General features: G+C 36.9%; 1 protein-coding gene across 1 annotated transcript; it reads right to left on the bottom strand.

Annotated features, from left to right (window-relative positions):
- LOC116257524 (uncharacterized) lies at window positions 1-8,708 on the bottom strand. The gene is made up of 7 exons (XM_031634362.1): window positions 8,550-8,708; window positions 6,682-7,061; window positions 2,818-3,045; window positions 2,383-2,737; window positions 2,150-2,277; window positions 1,858-1,993; window positions 1-608 (listed from the first exon to the last, which is right to left on the bottom strand). The coding sequence occupies exons 2-7, from the start codon at window positions 7,026-7,028 to the stop codon at window positions 369-371; spliced, it is 1,434 nt and encodes a 477-aa protein (XP_031490222.1). The 5' UTR covers window positions 7,029-7,061; window positions 8,550-8,708; the 3' UTR covers window positions 1-368.
- Between the last annotated feature and the right edge of the window lie 3,352 nt (window positions 8,709-12,060).

Below are 12,060 nucleotides of genomic sequence, written 5' to 3'. Positions count from 1 at the left end.
TTACCTTCTACAAAACATATCTCAAATTTCATTCATCAGCAATCCTACAGAACAGAATTAATTTCACCAAAACAAGGAAACAGATCCCTTCAAACTGCCAACACTAAAAATTATAAAAACAAAAATTGTTCATGATTAGCGAGCGGTAGGAAACAAAGAATTTCAATCTTGATTTGGCTGGAGAAAGGAGACAGATCGTGGATCGTGGCGTGTTGCTTCCAGACCTTCTCTTTTCACGGGAAGGCAAAGTAAGCCAAATGAAAGATATGCTACATTGTGCTAGAGGAACCTATTCTACATAACCCACAGTTCACCAAAACTGCTGGGAGCCTTAGCCACCTCCCTGTTCTCCTGAACCATTAGCGTTTTCAGAATCCAAAGAAGCCAAGTTCACTGGCTCTCTCTTTCTCAAAGGTTTCAAAATACTGGTAAATGATAGTCACTGCAAGCAAGATCCCTGTACCAGAACCAATGGCACCCATGAAGTCTGCCAACACCGTCAGAGCACCAATGCACATACCACCAAAGGCAGCAGCTGTGGGTATGTATCTGTTCAATTCCTTTTGAAGATTGGACTCCCTATGACCAGGCATCACCATTTGTTGTTCCTATAGATCAGGAGCAGACCATGAGAAGGTGTCGAGGAAGAAAGCAGATGAAACAATTGCGAACAAAATTTCCACATGTCAAGGACGGATATCAGGCGATGAAAAGGCCTCAGGTTTTTTAAGCTTCAAGATGCAACGTTAAAAAATCATAAACGGGATTTTTGCAGATCCCTCTAATAATAGACAAAAAAAAGTAATATAAAACAGTACTTTATGAACAAGAAAAGAATATCAAAATAATCTAAAAAGAATATCTGAAGCAGAATACGAAAAAATATGGCCCTTAATACCCGACTCAACAACCGTCAAAAAAACTAAAAGAGCATTTCATTTTTCATGTTCGAATAAAAAACAAAAGAAAAAAAGCATTCCCATTCCTCAGGATATACTGAGGTCACCAGAAGAGCATGAAAAAGCATTGCACGTAGTATTACAGACAGGTTGAGACCATTAGCCAGAGTCGGGGCCAACAATATGGGCAACAACAAGAAGGGCATAGTGACAATATAGAAATAGATGCTGTAAATTTTTCAAACCATTTAGCCTACATTGGAAAATCATCATATCCTATATGTACTCCCAGCTAATCAATTCAGCTCAAATTCTTTTAACCATGGCAGTACCCATCTATTAGGATTGAAGTTAAGACATTTATGCTGCCTAGGAAAGGATCTTTTAGATGAGTTAGAGTTCATCATTTCAACAAGTGGTAAAGCAAATTGATCAAATAAGTAATGCTAGCAAGCTAGTAACTCCTTCAGATAGCAGTCAGGCCAAACATTATCAGTTTGTAGACACCCAAAAAACACTCCAAATCCATGCAGCACATGCAGCAACTACGCAGATACATGAATCTCATATTGACAGAAGGCTTACAAATATGTGAAAATGAATCTAAAGATAATCGGCTTCCTTTTCTACTGCAAATCAAACACATTTACACGTATTTGTTTTCTAACACCTATTTTAAAGATTTATAGTTGGTTGTAGTGATATACTTTGTCATGTTCACATGCGCATTTAACAATCTGCACATTAGATTACCAAGCACCTGAAGCATTTTTTAGTTCACCTTATCCAGACTTGAGATCACCATGTTGCAACATGTGAAAGCAAGATAATAGTTCCAAATAAAATTCCTAAGAAGCACGAGCTTTTTTGTCATGGTTGCAGCAATTAGAGTCAAGCCAGGACTTATAGTAGAACATGACCCACATAAAACAGATAAATGATAGCATGATAGCTTTACCTTCAGCTGCTTAGCCACATCCCTTGCTGAAGAGCCAGACACCTCTATCCAAGTCTTTGAGAACAATGCACATGCTGATAGCATGAAAATAATATAAAAAAGAGCATGAAACGGGTTGGCTGCCATGTCTGCCAAGCTGTAAAACAACTTTGAATGATTCAGCTTCTAGAAAAGAAAGTTAAAAAAAAGGATAGGGGCATTAGAAACTGAAAAGAAAGAACATGCATAACACATAAATTACTAAAAGAACACAATGAACATATACTAATAAAATGATTGTTAACTTGCTCACCCGGATGGTGCTGTAATATAGTATGCCAGGCCACCAACTGGAATAAACTGACCACCTGAATATTCAGACTCTTTCCACTTCCCAAGCAAATTTACTAGAAAATTCCCGCTGTATCTCCTGTACAGCAACTGATAAACCAGTAAAATGAGGAACGTAAGTCGCTTCCAACCATAAGGATGAAAAGCTTCTAATCTCAGAGTTCATGACTGCACAGAAGAAGAAAAATTTTAAACCTGAGAAATGAAGTAAAGGTTTGAAACAAGGGCAGACTGCAAAATAATAGGCATATTCGACGTGTAGAAAAGCTTGATTGGATAGGAGCCTTGTTGCCCACGGGCATTTTTAGATCTCACTGGCAGCACCACACGAAAGCCTTGAAAATATATGACAATAAGGAAAACCAAAACTGTTGCGAGCAAATTTGTCACGTTAGGAAGATTCTGACGATAAAATGCCTCACGAAGTGCTCGGACCTTGTCTGTTCTAGTTATCAACAAATGGAACAGTGCAATAACAGCACCCTCAAACTCTGCCCCTCTGCCACTATTGATAGTTGTGGGGCTGAATGCCTTCCAAATGATATTTTCACTGCATTAAACACAATATGTGAGTGTCGACCATGAACTAACCTACTCAGGCACTAGAAAACTAGTGTCAAGCTTTTTTACCAAATATTGGTTGCGATGAACAAGGAAATGCCAGATCCAAGACCATATCCTTTCTGTAGAAGCTCATCCAAACATATCACAATGATACCAGCAAAGAATAGTTGAAGAATTATTAGAATTGCATTCCCTGCTCCAAGCTGGCTGACATTACCATACATCCCAGAAAGAACATATGCAACTGCTTCTCCAATTGCGATTAAAATCCCAAGCAACTTTTGTGCTCCATTCCTGCAAACAATAAAATTGTTCAGCAATAAGGATTTTCCCTTTTCATGTGGAAGTCACACAAAGAAAATAAGACAAAGCTCCAGCTAGATTTTTTGGATTGAATTTTTCCTGGAGAAAGACTGAAGAAAAAAGAAAAAAACTTTTACATTCATTTGCAGCAACGTTACCAAGAAATATTCAACATAAATTTTGAAATTAACTATTACATGGATGGGAGCATGAAATTGTTGGAACAGCTGTCTTCTTTAATTCATTCACCAATTGTGCTTCTCAACCTACATAACTGGGGTTTGGTATTTAGGAGACTGGGTCTGCATCAGTTCAATCCAGTTCTAATAAAGATCTGAATGCATCAGTTTGGTAAGGATACTTTCAAAACCATATCAGACACAATCTTTACTACATAAACTATCAAGCCAGGATATGGTCAAAACCACAGACTCACCCACACACACATCAAAAACATTAAATTTAAAACTCCTGTCAGAAAGTTGAAGCAGGAAAGGTCAACAACTTTGAGGGTCTTGATCTTTCTAAAAAAGTGCAAACCTATGCTAAGTGGCAAGTATTGATTTGTCAATGTGAAAGTCAATCTTCCTAAAACTTTGTTATTTATGAGAATTGTATTAAAACGCATTGTCACATATATCGTGTACAGGTATTATACGAAAAAAATTAATAAATTAAAAAATCCTAAAAATTAGGTAAAAGTAAAATAAATAAATAAATAACTAATAATAAGACTATGAAAAATGATTAGATAACATGATAGGATGTAGGTGAAAAGTAGTACATTAAAAGCAAATAATAATCATATGTAAGATTTACGAAATAATAAATTTGGTTGGTCTCCATGCTATACCCAATTTACTCAGCCGCATGATATGAAGGTTGAGTTAATGAAGGAGTTAGTGCATGATATGAAGGTTGAGTTAATGAAGGAGTTAGTGCTATGAATTAGGGGTTTCTTATGAGCAGCTGGCCACTCTCTCCCTCTCTTCTTTATTGCATCTAATTTTCTGTAAACTATCTCTCTCTCCTCTTTATTACATAATTAATCTTCATTACTACATGCACCTTTCAGCGCTCTCTCTTCTTTATTATGCTTAATTTTCTGGTTAATCACCTCTCTCTCTTATTTAATACATTTTAAAGATAGAAACTCATGGTTTGGCTGAACACTTAAAAAAAAAATCTAACATCCAGTAAAAAAAAGCAAAAAAGATGCGAAAAAAACATGTATTTTTTACGTTTTTTATTTTCTGACGTCTTTTTGAAAAAGACGCGTTTTATTGACGTTTTATACGGCTGACTTATATTTAACGTATTTATCACGTTTTTTTCGAATAAAACGAGATATTTGTGATTATTATTATTTAAAAGACAGTTTTAGGACAAGCAACATAAGCATAGAAGTTGTGATTGCCTTTTAGGATTTATGTTCCCTCCTCATGTTAATTAGATTAGTGCTTCGAAGATTTAAAACTTAGTAACACTTTAGCCATTAGGAAACTTCAAGATTTTGCATGCTCTATAACAAGCATCAATCTTCATTTGTATCTTGTAGACCTGTGCTTCATGCTACATAACATTCACCACATTGATATTTCAAAATTTTTTATTATGTTTATTTCATGTTATGGAGTGTTTACTGAGAGTGTTAACTTACATTCTAATTGTTTCATTCGCACATATTGATAGTCATAAGTTTTCCATTATGAAATGCTTCAGTTGCTAATCTTAGCAATTAATATTGCACTTTACTTGTATCCCTTTGGAACCACTAATGTCTCCCGTGCCACCTAGGTGCTACACTGAAATCACTGCCTACATCACATGAATGCATGTGTGGTATGCACATGCTGATGTGGAAGAAGATGCGAGCCACACTATTTTTCTGGAAAAGCAAAAAAACTTGGGTTCAAGCAAGGAGTGGCAGTGACAATGACACACACACACACATATATATATCTATATATATATATATATATGTATATATATATTACAACCATCAATTATCAGCAGTTCTACAGAGAGTGGACACCTGAACCTAGTGTACATAATATTTGAGTGCAATGGGCTCTTTGTAGGAACCAATGTGACATAGCTCACTGGTTAAACTGTGTCTAGTGTTTTTGACAGCATCGCCTCTGGCATATGCCAACACTAACAAACTGTGGCCCATAGCCTTCAATGTCCATAGGGCAAGGCTTTAGCAGAATGTTTGCTCGCTCTCACTTTTAACATAAAATTGTACTAAACTAAACTATTATATTAATAACTGACTTCCAGCTTTGCATCAAAATTATTGCCTTTTCTGAAAATACTGTAATATTATTGCTGAAGAGGGAAATAACATGACATGGTGGAAAAAACAGCAAGTAAACCCATCATGATGATATCACAATGTTATTATGATATTATTGCCATTTTGTGCATGGTCGCTGTTTAAGGCACTCTGCTTCCCTGCAAGCTTCAGTGCTTTTGCAAAAAAGAAAACAGCAGTCTCTGCATGACGTTATTAAAAATGGCAATATGTAAATTTTAAAACAGATGATGCCCCCCTTCTCCTAAAAATCAATTAAAAGGTGAAAATGAACTATCTTTTAAAGAAGAAATAGAGTGCCCTTCAGTAAAGAAGCAGCAGCTTCTTGCGGGAACTGCTCCAGCGATGCATAAAGAAACAACTGCCAGGGTTAAATCGTTAAAGTAGTGGACAGCATGAAGTCGCCACCTGTTTGTGTGCGTGAGGAAGCAGCAGAAGAAACATAAGACCAAAGCCTTGAATTGAAACACAGCAGCTTAGAAGGACAAAAAAGCAACAGTATGGGAAAAGAAGGAAGAGAGAAGTTGCAAAGGAAAGGGGGAAGGAAAATAAGAGGAGGAAAGAATGACTGACCTATGAAAATCTGGAAAGCCCCCAAATTTGTTGTGGGGTAGTCAGTGTAGAGAAAAATAAAAAATAAACCACAGGCCTAGAAGCAACTATAGTTGATTACTACTCTAGAAATGATTTAGTATATAAATCAGATTCTCTATTGTGCAGTTCTCTTTCATCATGCCATTTTTTATGACTTCTCACATTATCTTATTGTTATTTAATTTTTTTAACATTTAAATGTTTTTGAAAACTCCCAAGATCTTTATATATATATAAATATATATATATATATATTCAGTCACAAATATTGTGTTTTTTATAAAAAAACGATTAAATGAATTTATTTTGTTTTTTTCAAATTTTTATTGTGTTTTTCAAATTATTTTTAAGTTATTTTTGTTTCAAAGTTTAAAAGTTGAATTATTTATCTTATATAATTACTAAAACATCATTTTCATAATTTTACCTAGTTGTTTTTTTATTTTTTATTACTTTCCCATTTATTTTATTTTTACCTAATTTTTTAGGATCTTTGTCATAAAAAATTGTGGATATTCTATGAGATTTTTCCTATCAAAAAATACCAAGAAAACCCTCACCATTAAAATCCCAAGAACCTTAATTTTGAAAAAGTGTTAGTTTTGACTTACAGTTCGAATTTTGATATGTGTGTCTGTCTCTGCATACCTGCCTGTTAGTTTTCGTGTGTGTGTGTGTGGGTGAGAGAGAGAGAAAGAGAGAGAGAGAGAGCTTACAGAAGAGCACGATCTTCACGTACACTGTTATCAACTTCAATTATCTTTGATCCAGCCAATAATTGCATGACCAAACCAGAAGTTACAATTGGAGTGATACCCAATTCCATGACAGTCCCACGGTTTGACGCCAAAATCACACGCATCCAATAAAATGGATCTGCGCCGGTTGTGGAATGTATGCCATAAAGTGGGAGTTGGCTGCACACCAGAAATATAAAGAGAGAGATAACTGTATATATGACCTTCTCCCTGAATGGAATCTTCCTTTCAGCACTTTGAACCTCCGGCAAAAATGAAAGGAAAGGTCTAACAAGATGCAGAACTCTGAAACCGCCACCTGGCATTTTCCTCACTTGATACCACTAGCAGAAAATGACCTGCAAATTATTTGCGTAAGTACAAAATAAAGAAACTAGAAACACTGTTTTACCAACAAAATTCCTTAAAAGATATAAAATATATCAGAAACCAAGTATTCAGGTTCCAGAAGAACGTAGAGGGAAAGAAAAAGCTTCGGCATGCAGCAGACAAGTAGGAGCTTGGTGACTGGTAAAAGCCAAACCCAAGCATACTCTTAACCACATAAGTCACAGAAACTTCAGGAGTAGAAAAATATACAAAAACACACAAAGGCACAGACTCAAGGGAGAGTTAACACTCTTTACTACTTTAAAATGGTCAATTCTTGGAAGTTTAGAAAAAGCAAAAAAGAATTACACAATGGCACAAATAGGACAACATAACCTAAACATTTTCATCGATTGAAGCCCTCAACGGGAAAAGCTAAAAAAAGATACAAAGACTAGCTTCACTTGGAACAGATGATAAGATAGTTCACCAAAAGACATGCGCTGAAGGAATACTGCTATTGCCATATTTTGACCGATGGCAATATTTTGACTATCTCGAACCCAAAAAATACTACAGTCAAAGAATTGAGGGTTCAAGATTAGAACAACGCAGGATAAGATCAAGGATGTTTTGAGAATATCAGGGAGTTATAATCGTCCTTTTTTTTGTGGGGGAACAGTAAATACTGATCCGATGCTAATAAAGGTACTGCAGAGCTTCCTCTTCCAACCGAAGTCAAATGAAGGGCGTAGATGAACATATTACTGTGACTATCATAAATAACCGTCCACATGTTCAACGAAGAATTATCAGCCACTGTTCAGATTGAGAATGATCATCCGCCTCAGCAGTTGGTCAACCTCAGAGCTGAATCATCAAGGCAGAACTCGTATTCAACTTGAAGCTAGCATGTAATACGTCTGAGATAGAAACATGACCTATAGATCACCAGACAAAAATCACTGATCTAGGAAAAGGAGACACTAATCTCTATGGCGAAGCTCCTTTTACCAACAGGGAGCAACAGCAGAACAGCTTAAAGAAGGAACCAAAAAATCAACCAGGAAAGTAGATCGTGACAGGAATCAGAAAAATCCATTCGTAGATTCGAGAAGAAAATTGACACCCTTCCCGCTCAACAATCGTCGAACCGCGAAAGAAAGAAACTCTAGTCCCTCTGAAAGGCCCTTTCTACCCAAAGCGAGAAAGGCAACAAGAAGAAAAACCCTCATTGGGGAAACAATATGTCTTTATGTATTAACAGAAGTCCCGAAGTGAAAACCCTTTCTCAGAAGAAAAAATATGAAATAAAGCAGACAAGACCGCTCTTTTGACAATTAAAGGCAGGAATTCCCACTTCAGATCGCGGAAGGAGGAAACAAAAGGAAAAGGAAAAGCACATAAACTCTCTTTCAGAGCGATTCTCAGCCGGATCTGGCCCGATCATCGTCATATCCATCTTCTACTTCTGCCCGTCTAACACACAGGCACACAAAGAAGGAGATAGAGAGTACCGTGTTCTTTTTCCGGTTGGGGGATCCCGCCGGAGATGGCCGGAAGGTAAGAGGAGGATAAAGGGGATGAGAGGGGGCCGGCGCTGTGTGGGAGAAAACGCTGCGATCGGCCGGTGGGGTGGGGTGGGGACGAGGGGCCGAGTCAAAGGCGGCTCGGCAAGGGATTAAGGGGTTCCCTTTTGTCTCGCCCAACTCGCGCTGCGAACCCATCCCGTCTGTCGTATTTGACTTGTCACGTGCTCTCATCCTTTCTCCCCATTTCGCCCTTCGCCTTTTCGTCGAATTACCAGTCCGCGCTCCCTTCTCGCGTCGACGAGTTTATGCGATCGTGTTTGGAGGCCTTCGGGCAAAGCGTTGGGCAACGGGGAAGACTGGGCACCCTCCCCCGGGTCGGGGCGGGTTTGAGTCAGGCTGGGACCTGGTTTGACATTGAAGGCTTAATATAATATATATATATATATATATATATATATTCATTATTTTTTTAATTAAAATTAAATTGGACTCGAATTAAATAGGACCAGAGCTCAATCCATATTGGTCGAGATTGAGCTCGAGCTGCCAAAATGAGGCTGGGTTGGCCAGATGCCCCCCCCCCTCTTAATGAGCAATGGTAAGTCAATGTTTATTGAAATTGAGGAGCCAAATCAAAACTTTTGAATGTTGAATGACAGAAATTAAATTTTTCAAAAATTGAAGAGGGTCCAAAAGGTGGAGCCAAGGAGAGCCCTCGCCCATCTCAATTTAAAAAAAAAATACATGTAAATTTTAAAAAATTTCACTTGTTTTCTATAAAAATTTTGAAAAAATAACATTTTGTCCCCAATCAAAATTTGAAAACTTTAATTTTACTGCTCTCACACAAAAATTTTGACTCTGCACTAAGGAAGATATATATGCGTTTCGCCTCTCAGGCTTCTAACTCCACCCCCAATGTGCTAGTGTTCTTATTGCCAACCGCCGGTTTCTCAAACGTTGAGGATGCCCATTTTTTGGGGAGCACCCATATTTTGACTGCCGTGCCTTTATTTTGGTCTCCTGTCTTTCTCATCCCTTCACCCCATTGTCCATTGTCTGGTGATCTTTCTAGCATAGTGGATGCTTCTAAAATGTTACATGTACATTACATCATTCTTATCAAACACTTCAATTTGTTGTTTTGTGTGTTGAAGGTGTTTGCAAGACTTCGTTAGTGTCAAAGTGTCGTCCTTGAATTGTGTTCATCTGTTTGTGTTAGGATTTTAGGCTTTTAGAGCTTAAGGCATTTTTATTTGATGATTAAATTCCATTATGCATTTTTGTTGCGTATTAACCTCATTTGCAACTAATTATCATTGCAACATTGCAGAAGTGCACTAACTTTGTTTCTAATTTTGTTGTGAATTGTGATCGTATTATGTTGTTACATATTCCAAGTGGCCCTATTGGCTGGAATGATCGATATCTTGTTTAGTGCCTCAATGTAACACTCAAAATTCAGCTAATCCATTAGTTGCCGAATAACTCATGCTTTAAAAGTAATTTACTTATTAAGCTAATATGTTGTTCCTTAGCATTCTATTTGTAAGTTGCTCTAGGCAATTTAGTTGGTTTTATAAGTATTTCTTTTAAGCAACTTCCTTGCTTTGTTAGAGAATTAATTTGCTTGTTTTGTTAAGTAATTGGTTGTTATATTTAAGTAATTCCCTTAAGATGTTTGATTTTGAGTTGGTCGCAATTCCTGTTGTTCGACTAGGTGAAGGAGTTAGACCTATTGTTTACCGCTGCCACATCTAATTGACCCGAGAATCTCTGGAATGTCCGGCAAGAACTAGCATCTAGGGGCTGTCCAATTTTATCATCTAGCCCTGTCGAGGCATTCAAGTCACCCATAATAAAGTTAAGGATAAGAGCATCTTGACACATTTGAATCAGGGCAAAAATATCATTTTTCAGAATTTTTATATTATATAGGACAAGTAAACTTTTCTAAAACTTACATGTATTTATTTTTTTAAAATGGGGGTAGGGCCCCTCCTTGGCAAACTTACATGTATTTCTTTTTTTAAAATGGGGGTAGGGCCCCTCCTTGGCTCCGCCCCTGATTTGAACAATGGAGTCATCGGTTAATTCGGATTCTCCCCTGCAAAGGTTTAGTCGCAGAAACTGTCATACATTGCTCACTTTTTTTGAATAAATAATTACAGGTGACCTTGGTTTGGAGTGCCATCATCTCTAGAGAAAGGGGTTTCTGATTTCTCCATCAAATGAGAGTTAGAGGATTCCCATCCACCATGTCTTTCTCTAGGAATGCGTAATAGCCGCCATCTTTCCTTTCTTTCCCCTTTCTGAAAATTTTGCATGGCTTCAATTTCTTTCTAGACATTGTCTGCCTAAATCTGGGGCATAACTTTTTAGACAAATCATATATTAGAACAAAACTCATCTACCAGCTATATTAGCCAATGCCAGAATGATTGAGAGTTTTTGCGGAGTGGAACCGTGCACGAGAAAGATCTTTTAAAGAAGAAGTGTTTTTTCGAATAAGCCAAGTCATTTGGGATCCTGCATATAATTCTCTGTGTTTTTACGTCAAGAATTTTTTTCCTATGGTGGGTAATATGGGGCTCCAAACCTATGCCCTTCATTCAAATAAAAATAATTTTGAGTATACCTTTCAATTGGCTTAAATATTTCAACTTTCTATTTGCAAACATCAACAAATTTCAGGTTGGACAGCCAACATGTTTCGTTGGAATTCCAAAATAATATTGTTTGCAAGCACAGCTACATATTTGTAGACTGTTATAAGAGCAATAGAAATAAAATCCGATTATTCATTGAATTTGGACATGATTGGAACTATCATACTTTAATCTAAATTTAAACTGAAGATGAGACTCCACTTGTTTATTTGGATGGTCAGAAACATGTTATTTGACATGTAATAGTCGCAGGTAAAATAACATAAACACTTAAAACATCCTTGCAATGGATTTGATGTGCTGCCCCACTATTTACCCTAATTGACATAATCAGCACCTAAACAGTTTGTACTTATCAACCTTCGTCTTTCTTTTTTTAACAACTAAAAGACTTTTAATCTAATTTAAGAAAATAAAAAAATTGCTACTGTCTCGCAACAACACAATAATATCGCTCCACTTAACTCTAGTGAAAATAACAATTATGATGAAGGGAATGACATAGGTGTTTGTTTTTTTTTGTTTTTTTGTGGAAGGTGAAAATACTCACTCACTTGATAATTTTGTGAAACATAAAATTTTTCAGGTTTTTTAACATGTCATGAACTTAACTGGAATTTACAAAAAAAAGGCCCGTACGAGGAAAACAGATAGTGTTGTGGCTGTCTATGAAATTACCAAAAGGATAGGCACTTGAGTGGAAATTTCCTTTTTCACTAATAACGTGCGAGACGCGGAGGCTTCGTTGCCTTCCATTTTCATCTTCCGAGGCCACACGACTGGAGGAAAAGACAAAACAGTAACGACCATGGATTATGGAACAGGAG

This window comes from Nymphaea colorata, chromosome 7 (assembly GCF_008831285.2).
Source record: "Nymphaea colorata isolate Beijing-Zhang1983 chromosome 7, ASM883128v2, whole genome shotgun sequence".
NCBI classification, from domain to species: Eukaryota; Viridiplantae; Streptophyta; class Magnoliopsida; order Nymphaeales; family Nymphaeaceae; genus Nymphaea; species Nymphaea colorata.
This window is presented reverse-complemented; position numbering and strand designations above follow the sequence as displayed.

Coding starts and splice junctions, on each gene's coding strand:
- LOC116257524 (XM_031634362.1), bottom strand. CDS start 7,028: ATGCCAGGTGGCGGTTTCAGAGTTCTGCATCTTGTTAGACCTTTCCTT. Junction 2,278..2,382: donor ACCTTTACTTCATTTCTCAG/GTTTAAAATTTT, acceptor CTGGTTTATCAG/TTGCTGTACAGGAGATACAG. Junction 609..1,857: donor ATGTGGCTAAGCAGCTGAAG/GTAAAGCTATCA, acceptor CCTGATCTATAG/GAACAACAAATGGTGATGCC.